This window comes from Pleurodeles waltl, chromosome 11, assembly GCF_031143425.1.
Source record: "Pleurodeles waltl isolate 20211129_DDA chromosome 11, aPleWal1.hap1.20221129, whole genome shotgun sequence".
NCBI classification, from domain to species: domain Eukaryota; kingdom Metazoa; phylum Chordata; class Amphibia; order Caudata; family Salamandridae; genus Pleurodeles; species Pleurodeles waltl.
In genome coordinates this window covers 819,304,629-819,325,610 of record NC_090450.1, presented here as the reverse complement: position 1 = coordinate 819,325,610, position 20,982 = coordinate 819,304,629, and the positions used below count along the sequence as shown (strand labels likewise).

Here is a 20,982-nt window from a genome sequence, read left to right as displayed (position 1 = left end):
CAGGGATGGTGGCCTGCTGGAGACAACAGACCACCATGTCTGTGACTGCTTTTACATAAAGCATTTTTTTTTTCTTTTTGCAGCCCGTTTTCCTTAAAGGAAAACGAGCTGCAAAACGAAAAACTTCCGAAACCATTTAGTTTCGTTTTTTTCAGAGTAGGCAGTGGTCCATAGGATATCCCATGGGGACCCCTTCCCTTTTGCGAATGTGTTACCATCCACTTCAAGTGGATGGTAACTGCGAGTTCGCGGTCACAAACCAACTCAGCATGGCGATGCGGTCGCAAATAGGAAGGGAACACCCCTTCCTATTTGCGAGTCGCAGCCTCAAATTGCGAGCCGGTACCGACTCGAATTTGAGGTTGTGCATCGCGTTTAGCCTTTTGTGCCTCGCAAACTGCGTTTTTCGCAGTTTGCGAGGCGCAAAAGGCTTCCTACATCTGGTCCTAGATCACATGTTTAAAATCTTCACTGGGTAAGAAATTTAAATCTACAGCAACATTAACTGGTGTGTTTAATCACGTTGTACTATCGATGAAGTCATGTTCTATTGAGGGGCCAACTCGTGAATGGGCCTTGATGTGAGCAGGGGCCACAACCTATCTGGGTCTTTTCTTTAAATCAGAAGCACTCAGCTGTTTCTGAATAATTTAACATTTACGTTTCATATACATTCCAAATATTGTCCACGCTTCTGTAACCTCTTTGCTCACTATATATCCCTCCATATAAAGGTCTTTGATTGCTTCTCTACTTTTCAGTTATGTGGTTCTTGTAAATATAGTTGCATTCCATCCTTGTTCTGGGTTAATCGTCAACATTTTATGTTAATATCGAGTGTTTAATTTCTGTACAGGGCTGTGACATTCTCTGGGCCTTGTGCATACAATACAAAACTACAAATAAATAGGGGCGCAGGAAAGGGTTGAGGTATGCCTCGTGGGAGGACGCATTGGACCTACCAAGGTGCAGTACTGGGGTAGTTCGGTTGATGTAAGAGACTGTAAGAGTCATAGGGGCGCAGTACTGGGCAATTATCCATGGTGCCACAAGTGGTTGCCCCACTGAGGTAAAGAACACAGGGAGCAGTGTTTACTATGATGAAGTGTGAAAGCCAAGATCCTGTAGGGGCAGAGGAACTCTGACATAAAACTGTGATGTGACATGAGGCTGTGATACCTGAGAAGATTTGCTTGACGTAAATATTTGTGGGACCTAATGTGGAGCAGCACTGTTTGACGTCTGCCTAGTGTAATGAATAATGGGCTCCTTGGGGTACAGTTCTAGGCAAGCTATGAACTCTCTAAGAACTTGTAGGATCCACTTAGGTACAATAGTGGAAGAGCTGTGTCTGATCAAAATAAGTATAGAACCAGGATGCTGCAGTACTGGAAGAGCCCTGTCTGGTGGAAGGCAGGTTAGTAACGATTAAGATAGCGTGCTGAGCTCTGCCTCCTGTGATTGAGTATATTAACAAGGTGCGGGTTAACAAAGGAAATGGGATGCAATCATGTAGAAGAAAACCTTTATTCCACAAAGGAATGAGTAGAAAACACCACACCAGCACTCCGCCAACTCTCAGCTGACTGCATCCACTCAATGTACATTACAGCATTTCCCACCAGTGTGCATTCTATGCACGCACCAACATTCATACATCATCCTCCACTACACACTCACATTTCAAGCCAATACCACTGAATGACACGGGGTGAATTATTGGGAAGCTATGCTGTTGTAAAGAATGGTGGGATGCACAGAGTGCAATATTAAGGGAGCTATATCTATTGTAAGGGACGGTCAAGTTCAAGTGTGTGCATTATGTTGCACTACATTGGGTATTTTGATCTAAGGGACTCGGATCTGTGGGGAAGTGGTAGAATGGGAGATGTGCCTGGTGTAAGGAAACCGATGAGGTTGCAGCACTCGAAGAGCTATGCCTGATTTAAGAAACTGTGGAACTGATGAGGATGTAGTACTGGGGAGATACACCTGGTGCAAGTAGGTGTGGACTCATGAAGATACAGTACCAAGGAGCACTTTATGAGATAAGGAAGTGTGGAACCTATAAAGATGTAGTGCTGGGAGCAATAATGGTGTAATAAAGTGAGAAAATCATGAAGACACAGTTTAGCAGAGCTTTGTCTAGTGTGAGGAACCATGGGGTTCAGAAGTTTCCACTGCTGTGGAACTCCCCATGTTCTATGAGAATCCATGGAACCAGGAGTGATAGCTTAACAGTGTAATAGAAGCAAAAGAGGAGAGCATAGAAGAGAGGGTAGGGTACCAGTAAAATTGGGTGACAATGTCATTGTGTAGATTTTGATAAGTCATCACTTCTTCCTAAGGGCGAGGAGTTTCGATAGAACCCCCATGATCTCAGCTCGAGTTACACTACAAAATGTTGCTCGCCTGTCAGACACGAAGCTCATCCTCTATAGGCCCAGATTTCTTGTGTGCCGAGACGTGCCCTCCCTCACTGCAGAGACCTTTGTCTTTCCCGTGTCTACTTGAACATCTTGCAGGGAGTTTGATAGGTCTTGGTGCTGGATATAAGCGGTAAGGAAGCTTATCTATATATTTAAAAATCTTTACTGTGGAGTCCCACACGGGTCCCTCTCAGTCCCACACTTTTTAACATTTATGCTACTCCATTAGGTAAGCTGATAACCTCTTTTGTTTTCAGTTTCATGGTTCTGCTGACGATGCCCAAATAATTATTAAGATGGAAGGAAATCTTGACGATTTGCAAACGCAGATTGAAGGATGAATGCTACCTCCCTTTATCTAAATTTAGATAAAACAGAGGTATTCCTTCCTACTGGTCCTCCTCTTGGTGGCCCCAAACTTTAGTATCGTGTCCTGATTCAACTACAACGGCTCATAACCTAGGAGTGATATTTGATACTAAAATGTCACTTGAGCCACAGGTAAAAATAAATAAAAATTACCTCCACCCGCTTCCTGGTCATGAAGGAATTCAAAAAGATTTTACCATTTATTCCACAGTCATCTAGGCAACTGTTGATTCAAACATTGATTAACAGCAGGCTGCCTTACTGCAACTCATTGTCTGTGAGGGTTCCACGTTATTTTATACAGAAATTGAAGTTAAACCAGAATGCTGCTGCCAGACTTGTACTTGGTCTCCATAGATCTGGCTCTTCGACCGCTAAACCAGCAGCGCTCCCCCCCCCAACCCCCCCTCAGCGCCTCGAAACCCTGACGGGTACATATCGCGCTTTATAAATACTATGATTGATTGATTGATTGATAGATCTGAGAATATTTCTAAGCATCTCAAAAGACTTCATTGGCTCCCTATGGGGAAAAGACGCTGGTTCAAGGCCCTCTGCCTCAGTCATAAAGTATTTTTTCAGCTCTGTTTATGAATGCTATTTTCCCCTGTTTAAAAAGTATACCCCGCTAGGATGGCCCGCTCAGCCTCGCTTAATTTAATGATCGTGCCTAAGTTTCACAAAACAAGACTTGGTGGACGCGTTTTGTCAGTAGTTACTGCCCAACCATGGAGCACGGTACCCATTGAGCTAAGGCCTGAGCCGAATTTGTTGAAATTCTGTAAGGCCTTAAAAACACATTTGTTTAATTAATCGAGTAGGTACAATCTGTCTAACTGCTAGCTCAGCGCCAGGACCCCCTCGGGTAGTCGTGGGCTTAACAAAGTAATAATAATATTAATAATGATAAATGATCATCTCTGGGGAGACAGTAAGCACTGCTACACCCTCCAACTTTTAAAATCGCTCTGGGACTCCCCAGCTTCCTATCACACAAAGCCGGCGCAACTCCACCACCCGCCCAAACCCCCAACACACACCACCCATCACTCAAATGCTTACTTACCTCTGAGCCATCGCAAGAGGTAAGAATCGTCCTGGCTTGGGAGTCCGGGCAGCACATCCTTGATATTCTCACGGAACTAAGGAGACAGAGAGTGCAGGGATAAATGTGCAGAAAGGGCTGTCCAAGGTTACAAACTCTAGAGCCAGAACCACATCAAAAACTATTAAACTAGTACCACTGACTGTCAGGGGGTCAAAGTCACTTGGGGCCAGATGTAGGTAGAAAGCAAATTGCGAGTTGCAAATTGCGAGTCCTTCCGACTCGCAATTTGCAACTCGCAATTTGCTATGCAGAAAGGTGTCTCAGACACCTTCTGCGACTCGCTATGAGGTCGCAAAGACCCACCTCATTAATATTTATGAGGTGGGTCGCAGTTTGCGACCCCATAGCGAGTCTGGGCACTCACGGGGATGGTGGCCTGCTGGAGACAGCAGACCACCATGTCCGTGACTGCTTTTAAATAAAGCAGTTTTTGTTTTCTATCTGCAGCCCGTTTTCCTTAAAGGAAAACGAGCTGCAAATAGAAAAAATTACCGAAACCTTTTGTTTCGGTTTTTTTCAGAGTAGGCAGTGGTCCTTAGGACCACTGCCTGCTCTGAAAAAATAATTTTGTGATCATTCACAAAGGGGAAGGGGTCCCATGGGGACCCCTTCCCGTTTGCGAATGAGTTACCATCCACTTCAAGTGGATGGTAACTGCGAGTTGATTTGCGACTTTACATCGCGGTGCGAGTCGCAAATAGGAAGGGAACACCCCTTCCTATTTGCGAGTCGGAAACACATTTTGCGAGTCGGTTCCGACTCGCAAAATGTGTTTCTGCATCGCATGCGGGCATTAGCGCCTCGCAAACTGCGTTTTTCACCGTTTGCGAGGCGCTAATGCCTTGCTACATCTGGCCCATAGTCCCTGCTGAAGGACTCGCATACAGCATTCACTTGTCAGCTCTGAGGGCCCCTGCCACAGACAGACAGCTTTCCCACTGTCTGACAACCCCTGCTGCAAACAGCGTACGTACACACAAAGGGCCAGATGTGCAAAGCTATTTTGTGGTCGCAAAGTATGAAATTCGCTTTTTGCGACCACAAAATGGCCTTGTTGCATGTACTATCCATATTTTGCGGGTCATTATCCTGTTACTGACTCGCAAAATAGGAACTGTGACTTGCAATTAGGAAGGGGCGTGCCAAGGGCGTTCCTTGCCAATTGTGACTCGCAGGCCCATGTATGATTGTCTTGCGACCGTGAATGCGGTTGCAAAACAATCGCACTTGCCACAAATTTCAAATTGTGGTAACCCATTCACAACCGTGAAGGGGTCCCCAAGGAACCTCTTCCCCTTTGTATGAATGGGGACGCCAACATTGTTTCAGAGCAGGCAGTGCTCCCATGCACCACTGCCTACTCTGAAAAAATGAAAAGGTAACATTTCATTTTTGTTTTTTAAATGCATCCCATTTTCCTTTAAGGAAAACGGGATGCTTTTTTTTTAAATTGCTTTATTGACAAAGCAATCACAGACATGGTGGTCTGCTGACCCCAGCAAGCCACCATCTCTGTAATAGTTGTTGCCATTCACAAAAGGGTTGCAAATTGCGACCTGCCTCATGAATGTTGATGAGGCAGGTCCCTTGCGACACATTTGCGAATCGCAAACAATGTGGCTGACACTGTTGAACATTGCATTTTGCGACTCGCAATTTGCGATTTGCAAAAAATCGCAAATTGCAAGTCGCAAATCAAAATGGTTGTACATCTGGCCCAGAGTCTCAGAACTGAGAGCACGCACACACACAAGCACAGCTCCATTCTAAGGACCCCGCTAGGCCGCTACGGAAAGCACGCGTATACACACAAACAATTCACAATGTCGGAAGGCCCCTTATACTGTCCGCAAGCGCACACACGCAAACACACACACACAGGTTTCACAATGTCTTGTTACAGAAAGAGCACACACATATCTCGCAATGCCAGAGACTTATCGATACGGGCACACTGCAAAAAACAACCTTCATGCCCATCTGATCTGCCCTCCATGGAGGGAGGGTTGAGAGCAGCAGGATGATAGGAGGTGGACCACAGTATTTTGGTTATAGCAGCGTGCCTCGTGTGCCTCCAGGTCATGAGGAGATACGAACATGACTAGGGTTTTAGGCACTAAGCTTTGAGGGGCTTGGGGCACAAGCCCCTGATCAGAATTGCTCGCTCTCCTCCCAAGCAGGGCAGGCGAAATCTGCTCATGTTGAGCTGTAACCGTGCTCGTTTGCTGTAAATGTAGAGCAGAAGGCTATACCTACCCCATAAAAGTCTCCACCTGGATTAATGGCGTGACCTACTGCCGTGATTACACCCGTTTAATCCATATATGCGCAGCACTAAATGGAAACACTAGCCACTGTAAAACCACACACACATCCAACATTTCATTCACACATATCTCATATAAACCCAACGCAACAGCAATACGTTCGACAGTTGCCTGTCAAGTTGCTCCCAAAATAAGGCGCACCGCGCACAAACATCCACAAAGCCAGCTACACCAGACCTAGACAATCTTTAACTACTGGGCTAAGAGCATGTTACAAACTTCTCACACACCCAACCAGAAGGTAATTTAAGATGACTCCCCACCCAACCAGGGACGGACCAGGAAACAATGTACAGAACACTTCATCACTGAATGACTTCAACTCCAGTTTGCAATGAAAACCTCGGACGCACATGCAGAGGCGCCCTCTGACAGCCAATGGTGCTTCAAGGCCATACTAATGGCAAAGTGTGTTCATACAAATGGCAAAACATGACAAATATTTGCTTTTACTCTATTACCATAGCTTCTGTTGGGTGTGACTTTCAGTTTGTGGCCTCACCTGCGATTTCTTACTTGCATCTGTTGTTAGATATTTTGTCCTCTGGCTCTACTGCTGGAAGCCAGTTCTGGCACAAACTATACTTCCTTTGAAGAGCTTTTCCTTCTTCCGTCAACCACCTTCACGAAATTCACCCACTCCTCTGGCCCAAATTCTATGGCTTAACGTGTGCTTCATTCGTTTCCCCACGTGAGCTCTTTCCTAATCAGGGCTCTAGAAGCGAGGGTTGCTGTTTTCACAGCGCAGTTTGTGGATGGCGGTTATGAAGTAGGATTGAGACCTGACTGCGTACACAGATTCATAGGTTGTTGTAAACGGCGCTGTCTGCCCTGAGATCTAAAATGTGGAAGAGGGCGATGTCATGAAGGAACTTAGAAGTGTTCAGCTAAGCCCCAGAATTCCTCTGACCCAGGAGCCATCTTGGTTCACACTGTGCCGGGTGCTCATATCCTGCAGGCCCACACACCGCAGCGTGGATCACCCTTTCTTCCAGTGCTGGGGTCAGGACTCTAAGGCCCAACATTCCTCTGCTCCCAGAAGGCAGAGCCATCTTGATACACACTGAGCGGGTGCTATTATTCAGCGGGCCCCCACCGCAGTGCGGTACATGCCCGGACGCGTGTCTTCGCCCATCATTATCCAAAACAGGCTGGGCCACCTCTTTTGCGCAGGAGTATCAGGCTATTGGTAAATCCAAATCCACACAGGTCTTCTGAACACATCAACTGAGCCAGTATCCCAACCTCTAACAGGATCAGACCAAATCAAACATTCACCCCCCTGCCACAGATCTGGGTTTAATCCATCATTTTTTTTTGCTCGCTTGAATATGGCTGGGTCCAAACTGGGGTAGCATGGTGCTCAGACAGTGGGTGGATTAAATCCAGATCTGTGACTAGAGGTGATGTTTGATTTGTTCCGCATTCCGTCCATCAGAAAGGGGAAGGCAGTAAGATTAAGGAGCTCTACCTGAGGTGGGTAGTCGCTAGAAGGGAGGCCAGGGAGATTATGAAACCCTCCCTGCTATTATGAAGCCCAACTTGAAAGAGCTGGTTAGCATTCAGACTGTTGCCGGTGTTGAACCGTATCTTTCATACGTAAACAAAGTTTGGGAAAGGGTACTCGACGAAATTCCACATGGAGACTATTAGACGTAATCTCTGCTTTCCTTTAGATCAATTTTACTTTGCCCATGCGATGAACCTTTCCTCCAAACTCTGGCTCACTTTTTATTTATTTTTTAAAATTTTATCAACCACTTCGATGTAAATATTTAGTACCAATTCTTAAAACTCGTGGTTTTTATCAGTATAAGCCTACACTTTATTTCCTCCGGATGTTGCCTGACTATGCTGTGTTTTATTCTGCAGGAGCAATTTTAAAAACTGACTTACTCTGGTGCAAGTCCATTGATTTCTAGCTCTCTTCTAAGTTCAAGTGCATAATTCATTGTATATGTACTGCACTGGAGCACTTTAATTGCTATTCATTTTACTTTTGTGCACAGTCACCCATGTGGAAGATGGGTGAATTACAAGGTGTGCTGGCACATAGCATGATCCTGTTCTTAATGATGTTTTTTTTTTAAAGTAATTTCTCTTTAATGTACTTTATATTATGCTTGTTCTTTTATAGTTATACAAGAACAAGCATAATGCAGTGCAATGCTGTCCTTATCCTAACTATGTTACCGTTGAGGCTGAAGGAAGGTAGCACACATGCAGTGCCTGGCCTGTGGATTACCTGATAGGACTGTCCCCGGCGACTTCCAACTGCAGCCTCGCTTCCTTCTCTAAGCAGGCTGCCTAGGGCCTTGTTAGTAATTGTTCAATCCCAAGCCTGGCATGTACTACATCCCTAAGGTTAAAATGATGTAAGAGTGGAAAGTAGAATGCACCTTTTTTCCAAATTAGATTGTTACATAATAGCTCACTTGTAGTCTTCATTTGATAAACAATCAAACTAATTTGTCAATCAAACCAATTAAACAAATAGTGTGCACTTACCAAATCAATGAGATAGGATTTATTTGTTTTTATGGGAACACATTTTTTTGTGATATGTCCTCATGAAGACAGTAAAAAATATGCCCAAAACTCATAAACAATATAATACCAGAGAATCAAAAAGGGGGTAATGAACTATAAAAGAGACTTTTTGATGTTTTAACAAAAAGGAGAAACTAATCTTTATTTCCTGAAAAGCACCTCATGGTGCTAATAAGGACAATGAAATAAGGGTGTCTTGCCCCCGAATAAACTACAAGCACAATGTGAGTTATGAAAGAATTAATGGTTTTAATGCAGCTTGATGGGTAAAGAAAGTGAATAATGAACTGATGTAATTTTGAGATGAGTTAAACAGTTACATAAAAGAAAGGGTGTAGAATGGTAATAACATGATGTTTTACCTGTTAAGCATATTTATAATTCATCCCTAAGAAGAATTAACGTTATAGTAACAAGTCATTAAGGAACAGCACCCACACACATGCAGAGGTTTGGTATCCTCCGTGGGGGCCAAGCATGTCACACACTTGCTATTTCTTGTCTGCTTGCTGTGTCATCTCCTGTCTGACTATTGGATGCTCCAGAACCGGTTCCAGTCTTCGGTGACGGTGGCAGGCACAATCCACCTCCATGTTAGCTCAGCCTGGCTGCACAGCAGCACCACTTCTCTTCTCAGCATCTTCTTCCCCTCCTGTTATTGCTGGTCACCTCCCCCTGCAAGACTCACCAGAACACTCTCTCCCATCCCCTTCCAGGACTCACCAGAACATTCTCTCCCATCCCCCTCCAAGACTCACCAGAACATTCTCTCCCATCCCCCTCCAAGACTCAACAGAACATTCTCTCCCATCCCCCTCCAAGACTCACCAGAACACTCTCTCCCATCCCCTTCCAGGACTCGCTCTCTCCCATCCCCCTCCAAGACTCAACAGAACCTTCTCTCCCATCCCCTTCCAGGACTCACTCTCTCCCATCCCCTTCCAGGACTCACTCTCTCCCATCCCCCTCCAAGACTCAACAGAACATTCTCTCCCATCCCCTTCCACGACTCACCAGAACATTCTCTCCAGCCCCTTCCAGGACTCACCAGAACATTCTCTCCAGCCCCTTCCAGGACTCACCAGAACATTCTCTACAGCCCCTTCCAGGACTCACCAGAACGCTCTCTCCCATCCCCTTCCAGGACTCGCTCTCTCCCATCCCCCTCCAAGACTCAACAGAACCTTCTCTCCCATCCCCTTCCAGGACTCACTCTCTCCCATCCCCTTCCAGGACTCACTCTCTCCCATCCCCCTCCAAGACTCAACAGAACATTCTCTCCCATCCCCTTCCACGACTCACCAGAACATTCTCTCCAGCCCCTTCCAAGACTCACCAGAACATTCTCTCCAGCCCCTTCCAGGACTCACCAGAACATTCTCTACAGCCCCTTCCAGGACTCACCAGAACGCTCTCTCCCATCCCCTTCCAGGACTCGCTCTCTCCCATCCCCCTCCAAGACTCAACAGAACCTTCTCTCCCATCCCCTTCCAGGACTCACTCTCTCCTATCCCCTTCCACGACTCACCACAACATTCTCTCTTTAGGCATGCCTGCGAGACCCTCATGTAGTGTTTCCTGCGTGTCCCATTCACAGAATGTCAGAGTGGTGTCTGGAACGCTGAGTGCAAATGATGTTGTGTTTGTGTGTGTGTGTCAAGAGACACAACAGTTGGAGGAAGAACGGAGCCCTGACAGGAATTCATTGATGTTGCTGTAAACTAAGGACCTGACATAACTTAAAGAACTTTCATCCCATCTGAGTGTCTCCAGACTCTTGTATGAAGGCCCTACTCTCTAACAGTTCCTTAACAATTTGGTAGCAAATTGTTAAGGAACTGTGTGAAAATGCAGTAATACTCTGGTGGCTGTTGCGTCCTTATATTGTGATAACTTGTAGTAAGATGACACTAGACAAGACTGTAGCTTTGACCTGAATTCTTTTAGAGAGGTAGAAGGGTGAGTGTTGGGACATATGTCCCTACTTTGAACCGTTGTCAGTAAAGACGCAATTTGGATACTGAAATAACAAGTTCCAAGATATTCCAGCAAAAGTGTCTTCATAACTATTTATTTTCATGTCTCCACCACTAAGTCTCCAGCAAGCACTTAAGTGGGAGCCCCATTGATGTGGTGATTACCTTCCTACACTCCTTGGCATCCAAGGCAGCCCCCAAATTTGGTGCCACGTTTTTGCCTATCTTTTGGCTTTGCTAATTCCTGTCTAGATCTCTCCTCCATAGACGGTTGTCGAGCCACCAACTTCTATTAGTATTTATTCTATTCTGCAAGTGTAATCAATGTTTTACTAACTTCTTATTTGATCCTCCCTTTGGATCTCTGTCACATCACTTACCAGCATTCCTTTGATTTTGTTCGCTGCTCACCTAACCACATGACATGCTTGGTGTCTCTCCGAGGGTGCCCTAGTTCGGACTGTAGTGTTTAACTGCTTCAAGCGTTTATTGGTATTGGGAGACTCTTGTTGGCTTCAGTTATATTAAAATGCAGTTTCCTAAGAGATGTATTCAACTAACTCTTAGCCCTGTAGTTCATCCTGTGAAAGTGGACTGTATATAACATTTGTCTTACGCACACTCTTACAGGACCCAGAGCTTTTGCTTTATACTGTCAAATAATGAACTCGCCCACTCTACAACTAAGGGTGCAGAGGTGAGGTGTCACAGCCACTCTTATGGCCAACACTAAGTTTTCCCATGCTTTAAGGCGAGAAGTGAGCTGTATAAGTGAAGACAATAACACAATCAGCCAACTACCATCTGTCTACACGTCTTCAAGAAAACAAACCTTTTATGGCAGGACAATTTGTGAATCGCAGCACATGTTCTGATCATCTCTAGACCTGATGACAAGGCAATATTAACTTGGACCCTGACCATATACCTTTCCCCGCATCAAAGCTGTACTCCATGAGACAACAAGATCAATCACAAAGAGAAATTCAACCACAGTACACCAATCTCACATGACCTCCACTGGCTCACACTGGAGGCCAAGACACAATAAAAAATAGGATAAATAACTCTCAAAACAGTGCATCAGGTAGACCCAATTATCTAAGCAGCCTTTAGACATAATCTGGAGAATACGGAAACTCCAGAAGCACCCCCCACCACCACCACTACTAGAACCATCCAAGTTCAAACCAAACACAAAACAGGAAGCAGCAAAAAGCTTGCAAGTCAGTTGAGACTACAACTGTACTCTTCTTCTAGAGGAACCTGAAAAAGCATCTTTACGGTGAACACGTCACAGAATCGTAGCATTCGACTGTCGAGGATTTAGATTCAAACCTCCAACGCCTCACATGTTCATTGATGTTAACAAGTAATACGTCTAACCCTTTTTTCAGAAACCTCAATCTCCCGAGGACGATACTGGTTACACATTAAGAATATATATTTTTGTTTTTTTTGTTATAATTGTAAAGTACACTAATGACTATGGGGCAACGGCACTACACAAGAATGTCAAATGAATCTATCCCTGGCTGGTCACGGTTGGTAAGCTGATTTTTGGTATCTACTACTGCTGTGAGAAAGACCAACAAAATGGTGAACTACAGGGTGTTTTCTCAATAAACCATTCACAGTTTGACCCCATCCTGGTGACAGAGAGAAAAGAAAGTACGTATTTGACAAGATGCCAGATGAGAAATCATTGGCCCTTGAATTAATATAAACCCTATTCCACCTCTTAACGACTATTATAAAACTGGGCAAACCTCTACCTTGCTGCGTCATGAGCCTGAACTGTAAGGCCGGCTTGCCCATAGTGACAGGTGGTACCGGGTACACAGCCTCTTAATTATAACAAAGGGTGCCAAGACAGCCGTCCTAATCATGGCAGAGCACATAGTGCCTTATGTTGAGGTGATATATGAAGGCAGTGCACCTGGCTGCACTGTCCATCAATTAAGGTCTTGGCCCCTCGCCTGACGTCAAGCAATTCCAGTATCTGCTATGGCGGTTAGCCATCAGTGCATCTGGGATAATGTCCAGCAAGGGTTGAGGTCCACCTGAGAGGCACAACTCGCACTACGCAACCTTTCACAGCGTTTTCTTGCAGCTCATACCTATTGCTAGGCTCACATCTGCAAGGAGCTATAGACATCTACCAAACTGGAAGAGTTATTAAACATTCTAAAAATGTTAGCTCACAGGAAACGTACAGTACAGCCAGCTGTCCAATGGCGGCCCTCCTACTTCCTACCCAGACAAACTGTCTCTACTGCTTGCCTCCAGCAACGTTAGATGGGATAGAAAACACCTGCCAATCCCTTATCAAGCCCTTTCTGCAGCTTCTATCTCCCAGTTCACCACCCTTGGCCCACTACTTTGATGCCTCCAGTGCCTCTGGTGTTAGCAAGGCCTTGGCTCCCGAAACACTCTTAAAGCGCCACTGCAAGCCTGCTCACAGTAGTAGCGTACACTACAGGCCTGCTCTCCAGAGCCCCAGGTACTACCTGGGACGAACACTTATCATTGTCCAGCCACCCACCTTTGTAGGGTGTTTGAGGACAGTGACAAGCTGGAACAACACTCTCGGCTCAGTTTGGAGGAAACTGGCTTGGCTAGTCACTCCTCCATGGTGAAATCAGACCTTAAATAAAAACATTATTGCAAGTAATTCTCTAATCCTCATTAGATCTGCCTGGAGCTCAGAATTAAGAAGTCCTCAACAGCTCCTGGGCCTGTCCTGCAACAGGGAGAAATGAAAGCACCTGCATTTTATTGTAATATATTGCACTGCAACCTTTATAGAGTTCTTAATACTCCTATGTGTAGCACTGAAGCACTTGTTCTCATGGGTAGCATTCTGCACCTTGTAGGGTCTGTGGTTGGAAGTCTGTTATCTTTGTTTTGATCTTATGCGGGAAGTGTTTCCATGTAATGTGTGATGACCACTGAGGTTTGGTTGTCATGTGGTATGCAACGATCAGCAATGTGATGGATGAGGCAGTGTACGAGAGATGCACACTTTATAGCTTTTCAGTAAGCTAGTAGCTTTGAGCAGCACTACAAGTCCCTTATGTGGCATTTTTTTTATAACCATAGTCCACTTAACTGGTTACTTCATTTGTTGTCCATTCTGAAATATTTCCTTTAACATTTATGGCCCTGAGCAGGCATAGGCTGGAGGGAGAAAAGGAGGAGAGATCTGTTGGGATAGACCTTGTTAATATCATCCCATCATCCCATTTCTGATTGTCATCGTGAGATGCCAAAAGCGGCCATAGCATGTGGCTTGCTAGGATCTCCAGTGGTGAACTAAATTAAAGTCCTTCGCTGGCAAGCAGCATGTGGCAGATCCCTTCAGTTACTCCATGCCTCTTCAGCTGGTGAGGGGTGGTTTGTTGTTGTTAACTGGTACACTACTGGGCAACAGGCATCACAAATAACAGTTTTGTATTGTTGTGAGTGTGAAAGTGTCAAGGGAATTGTTATGTAGCCTGTACGAACTACAATGGACTGCCAAATTGCTAAGTGTTGTGATATTATGGTGGGCCAGGAGGGTAATACTGTATATTGTATTGTAATTGCATTTATATAGCATTTACTACCACTGACAAGGTATTGAAGTGATTTAAGTTGGGCAGGAAGCTTCTTCAGAATCTAAGGTTACTGGTTATTCGTGTGTTTTTTGGGATTAGTCTTGTGCTCTCATGCAAACCATTTCATGCATTTTCTCCAGTTTATTTGCGGTGGTTTAAAGTAAAAGGAGTTAGGTGTGATCATTAGTGTGGGGGTATGTGAGTTCATGCAGATTGTTGATGGGATTAACAGATGAGATAGAGGAGATTTGGTATTGTTAGGTTGCAGGTATGATTTTTTTAAACAAGAAGACGTGATTTTTGAAAAATTGGAATGAAATGAGGGCTATTGGCAGAAATTCAAAAATAAAGATTATAGCAAACTAGCAGGTGACAAAGGAGGCTGTGATTAGAAAGAGGAGACACGCGGAGTTGAAAAGCATGAAGAGTTTCACTTGTAAGAAGGGAGAGGAGAGATATTATGCAGGTTTTGGGAAAACAGAGGTATTTTTTTGCAATAGCATGCAATCTGAAAATTCTTAACCGTAGAAAGAACATTTTTGCATGTGAGATAATACTGTAATAGCTACTTTGATAGGCACTAGAACAGGCGAAAGGTCTACCTGCTCCTAGGCTACCTCTAAACTACATTCTGTAAAGACAGTTCTTATTCATGGGTATTGTATTATAACATTTATGGAGCACTTATTAACCCTATGCTGTAGGGTTTTGGAAGATCAGGGGTTGGAAGTGTAAGTTGATGGCTGGACGTATATGTAAGAGAATGTCAAGAGCTTTAGCCTGCACTCAAAAGAATCAGTGCCTTAATGATCAGAGTTAGTTGAGAGAACATACACAATAATTATTGCAAAAGCCAAGAAGGAGATTCTGGAAAGGCTGGTGTGGATGTCTTTCTGATGTTCATCCTTGAAGTTTGACTCACGGTTCTAATTTGGAGAGCAAAGTGGTATACCTTTGGCTATCCCTAGTTTAGTATGGCAGAAAATGGGGTTAAGAAAGCTTCCCTAGAGAGTGGACATGTATTGCCTGCATTTCTGTGGCTAGAGGGTGTACACCCAGACACAAAATTCAATGAAAACGTTTTTAGCAAAGGGCTGATGACTAGACTTGTTGAAACACTGCCCTTTGGTAGGGATAAGAAGTGGAACTGCTGTTGTGCAAGGTTAAGGGGGCCCTTTAGGGAGAGCCAGCCTCTTATCTTTCTGATAAAACTCATATAAGGTCCTGATACATTGGCTGGCACAATTGAAAATCAGGCCAGGTGTATTTATACAGAAAGCCGGGCATGGGAGAGAAACCGATAGGTACAGATGGCAACAGATGAAAAAAATACCGCGAGGAATTAGAACTAAATTAAATGATCACAAAGCACATGAGAGAAAACAAAAGGTCTGTGCAAATAGGCTTTTCACTGGTACTGGAGAGACTATGGCCCTCATTTCGAGTTTGGTGGGCAGAAAAGGCTGCCTGCGAAACTCCAGCTGTCAGGTCACTGCCAGTGTGGTGACCTTACTGCAGCCCCTATTACGAGTTTCCCGCTGGCCCAGTGGGAAACAGCACACAACATTGACGTTGGCTCGTAATCGGGCCCGTGGCAATGTTGTGGTGCCTAGGGTGCAATAGCACCCGTTGCGCTGTTCACTGTCTGCTAAGCAGACAGTGAAAAATGCAACAGGGCTGTCCATGGGGACCCCTGCACTGCCCATACCAAATGCATGGGCAGTGCAGGGGCCCTCATGGGTCCCCCGGCACCCAGTCTCCGCCAGCTTTTACATGGCGGTGCAACCGCCATGTAAAAACAAGCAGACAGGGTATTCATAATCCCCAAGGCAGCGCTGCCCTGGTGGATTAAGATCACCGGCACCGAAAGGCCGGCGGTCGGCGAAATTGGCAGCGGTCCGACCGCCAATGCAAGTCTGGCGCTCCCAGGACCGCCAGACTCGTAATGAGGGCTTATATGTGTGGTTAGACTTGGCAAAAGAAGCACAAGAACAGTATAAGCAGAGGTCCAGCACATAAGAATATAAAGAGGAAATGCAAAGATGGCTGGATGAAGGGTGAATTCAGAGAGTAAATAACCTGAGTCCAAGCGAGATTGAAGACAGCAGAATGTATATGTATATGCATATGCCTTCTGGGCAACCCGGACACCAAAAAATAGTAACAAGCACAAACAAAAAAGCACTGACAAACCAAATCTGTCTTGATTTTCCAATGTTGTGCCGGCAATAAAATTGTTTCTGCCAGTGGCACAGATTTTGTAATTATGCTGGCAATTGCATAGCCAGTAGCAGAGACCAGCTGTATTAAAAGTACAGAAAACATTGTTTTCTATGCTTTTCAGGGTGGTTGCTGTGTTGCTCTATGTGACATGTGTTGTAAAATTGCATCATGGAGTGCGTAGACCATATTTAAAGTATGTATAACAATGCTTGCTGTACTTTTAAGATGGCTGGCACTCTGCATGACACAATGTAGAGGCTCAAGCGCATGCTGGATCTTGAAATGCTGCAGCCATCTTGAAAGTATAGAAGATTATGGGGTTAATATGCCCCAAGCGGTCGGCGGTAATATGGAGTAAAGTACTGCCAAAAGGCTGGCGGTACTTTCCTCCATATTATGACATTGGCGGTTTGGCTGAAGCCAAACTGCTAATGTATCACACCAACCGCCACGGCGGTAACGGCCGCCGGGCTGGAGACTACAATCTCCAGCCCGGCGGCCGTCACGTGTCCGCCTGCAGGATTATGGCCCCGCCTACTGCCATGGTTTTCGTGGCATCCTTACCGCCACACAAACCATGGTGGTAGGCACTATCAGTGACAGGGAATCCATTCCCTGTCACTGATAGGGGTCTTCCCCGCCCCACTCCCCCTCCACAGGTTTCCCCCCCAACCTCCCTTCCTCTCCAGACCCCCCTTCATACACGCCCCTCCCTTCACACACGCACACATGCATACACACTGCCATTCCCACATTCATCCATGCATGCATACATCCATTCACACACATCCACACACACTTACATACATACAGGCAGACACGCGTTCACCTCCCCAAACATGCACACACATACAACACGCAACACACACCCGCATACACGCATGCACAGTCATACACACCCCCACATACACACAACACCCCCCACCCACCTCCCCTGTCAGAGCACCCACTTATCTGGATCCAGGGGGTCCTCCAGCAGGAGATGGGACGAGGTGCTGCTGCCAGCAGTAGCGTCCGCCAGCAGAACACTACCAGGCCTTATTCATTCTCATAATACGGCCGGCGGCAGTCTACTGGTGTGGTGCTGCTGCTGGCAGCAGCGCAACCTTACCGCCATCTGCTGGCATGGCCACAGCCGGATTTCCGCCGTCCTTCCGGTGGAAATCTGGCTATGGTCATGATACGGCGGACGGCTGGTAGCCGCGGCAACAGTCTTTTGGTGGCCGTCACCGGGCGGGAGGCAGTATATACCGCCAAGGTCCAAATGAGGGCCTATGTTTTCGAATTGTGTTCTATTCTTTTAACATGGCCAGTAAGCACTAGTGGCTTTCCAAAAGCCAATGCATTTTAAAAGGCTCTGCCACTGACAAAACTAATAATGTTGTTCACTATGGAGCTGAAGAAGAAGAGAAGACTTCCAAAAGGGGCAAAAAAGAACAGGAAAGTGCTGCGGGGCAACATGAAGGATTTTATCAAAAGGCACCATCTTGCACCTGGAGAGCCGTGGAGGGGTACAGGAAGAGAGTGAGGGTGTGATGTGGGAGAGTGGGTGAGTAAAGAGAAAACAAGGGAAAGGGCACAAGTGTATTTTGAAGAAAAGTAAGCCAAAAGACATGTGCTCCAACAAAATGCTAACAAATGAAAGTTAAAAAAAAAAATGTCAATGACCATAGCACCTTAACCAATCAAAATAGTTGTGGTGTTTGTGGACTTTGATGAGTAGTGTGTTGTGTGGTCTGGTTTCCCTTTTGTGTTCAGAAGGGCATTGTGTTGTTGTGAAATTTGAAATCCTGTCTTGTGTTTACCGCTTGTGCTTCCAAAGGGAAGCATGCTTGCTGTCACATTTGAGGATCTGTTATGGCTTATTCAAAGTCTAAGATCCAGGGATAAACATTGAGTGTATTATGTTGTATGTTGACAGTTAAGGTCTGGGCGTTGGACCATGAGGTGTTATCAGCTGCACATGAGATAGAGACTTACTGACTTCTATGGTGAGAGCGTATTAATTGGCATTGGCGTTTGGTTAGTCCTGTGTGCAGAAAAACAGACTGCACAAGTCAAGGTGACTTCCCACTGGTCGTGGTTTCACTTTGTGCAGGCGATAGCACCAAGAGGGTGCTATTCCCCGATTGTGATTGTGTACTTTGAACTTTCTTTTAGTGGAAGAGACAAGGGTGTTCATTTTGTTTAATAATTGTTTGTGCAAAGTTGATTGCTGTTGAGTGAGAGCTGCTGCGAGTTAGTATTGGTTGATAGGTCTGTGTGCCGGGCTGGAATTGGTGGTTACATCAGAGGGTGTTGCACTGTGAGTGGCTCGTTTTGTAGTCCCACACTTAGATTGCAAATAATGTTGCATGTATATTGAGAAACATTAGTTGCCTCAATTCACTTTTATTGAATTTTTACTGTGATACATGCAGAGAAAAGATGAAAATCTTCAAGAAATTGAGGGTCTTATTTAGTGATGCTGTGAGAATACCTGTCCATGAGGGAGAGGAACCTCTTCTGAGAGCACATCTGCTAATTACATGACAACCAGTGTTGGTTTACACAGGTGTATTTGGCTTAGACATTGTAGTAAGATCACTACGAACCAAGGGTCCTTGAAGTTTCCTCCCTATGGTACTTTCAACTTGAGAATAATTGGGAATCTAAGGTGAGTATTGTATGAAAAAAGCTACCTAGACCAACTGAATGTGGAGCCTTGAATGCATGGGAGCATGCAGTACATGCGAAAGTGAAGGAAATATATCAGAATAAAGCCAAAAAGGCAATTAAGAGCTGGATAGAAGCTGAGTGGGATGCCGAACAGTAAGCATGGAGAAAAGATCTGACTGAGGTAGTTAGGATGTACCACGTCTTAACTAGTGGAAGAATAGGAAGAAAGAAGGCACAAGAAGGGGGTGAGACTGAAGTAAAGTCTGACAAAGGCAATGATAGTGACACTAACAATGACTTTTTTGGAAGATTTATTGGTTTCTCGACCCCCTACATAAAATGTGGTTCAGGTAGGAGGAGTAAACCAACCTGTTCCCCGGAACCCAGCTGTAGGAGGGCCCTCGCCAGTGGTCAACCTGAATGCAAATGCACCTGTAGAACACGGTCTCCCTGTGCAAGTGCTGCCTATTGTTACTGGTATACCTGTGGCTAGTAATAGCTCTTCCGATAGTGCTTCTGAGCACTGTTGTTGGCACCTCAGCTCCAGTTGTTTCTCCACTCATGACTATTCCCATTGTCCTAAGCATTAATGCCGCTGAAGATTCCGATGTGAGACCTTGGACAGCGATACCCCTAGTGAGTGTACCTGCTGTTGAGGTAGATGAAGGTCCTAAGTCAGAGACCCCAGAGGAGGATGACACCCCAGTAAGGGCGTTGGACATGGTGAAAACAACAAACGAGTTTGAAGAAATCTTAAGGGGATACTGAAGCTTGAACTTATCAATGGGTTTAACAAAGAGGCACTACTCTCCCTGTGTAGAGAAGCTGCTAGGTGTGCGTATGACACTCTTAAAGCTTTGAAAGGGATAGCAGCAGGATACAGAGTCTATCTGTCGAAAAGTCAAACTCTGCAGAAGAACTTTTAGATGTTTATAACTGAAGAGAGCCTTGCAAAAATGAGGACAAGGTTGAAGTTGCACTTAAAGAAATTAGTAGGAAGCATTCAGAAATAGAGTGGCACCCAAAAGGTCAAAGAGCAGTGAACTAACAAGGTAAGGAAGAAGAAAGACAAGCATTGGCAAAGCCAATAGGGCTCACCTATGCAAGAGTTATTGGCATTGGCATTGTGTTTTAGCAATGTTGCACACCAGTGTGGCTGCGCTTTAGCATGGCCAAAAGTTAGTGGTGTGGCATGGGGTCGGGTGGAGTGGACTGTATTGAAGTAGAGTGGAATGGGGTAGATTGGTGTACAGTGGAGTGAGAGGAGACTGGGGTAGAATGGATTGGGGGGATTGGGTTAGTTTGAAGTGGGGTAGATTGGGGTGGGATAGATTGGAGTTTGAGGAGATGGGTAGATTAGGGTGGTAGATTGGAGTGGGCTAAATTTGAATTGGGGTGGAGTGGGGTTCAGTGGGGTGGAGTGGAGTAGGGTAGACTGGAGTGGGGTTGTTTGGAGTGGAGTAAATTTGAGTGAGGTAGATAGGAGTGGGGTAGATTGGTGTATGTTGGAGTGGTGTGGGGTAGATTGGGCGGGGTACATTTGGTGGATCCTAGTAGGGTAGAATGGAATAGAGTGGGAGTAGTTTGGGGTAGATAAGGCTGGAGTGGGGTAGATTGGGAAAGTGGGATAGATTGAAGTGGTGTGGGGTAGATTGAGATGGGGTGGGGTAGATTAGAGTGGGGTGGAGTGAGGTAGATTGGGTTAGGCTACGGTAGATTGGGGTAGAATAATCTAGAGTAGGT

General features: G+C 45.3%; 1 protein-coding gene across 1 annotated transcript in view; it reads right to left on the bottom strand.

Moving 5' to 3' along the window:
* The window catches only part of LOC138266167 (SEC14-like protein 2), a 157,466-nt gene that overhangs the window by 113,413 nt on the left and 23,071 nt on the right, over positions 1–20,982 (bottom strand). Inside the window, exon 2 of the mRNA XM_069214637.1 lies at positions 3,865–3,940. Coding sequence (XP_069070738.1) covers positions 3,865–3,940 — 76 coding nt within the window. The remainder of the gene's footprint in view (positions 1–3,864; positions 3,941–20,982) is intronic.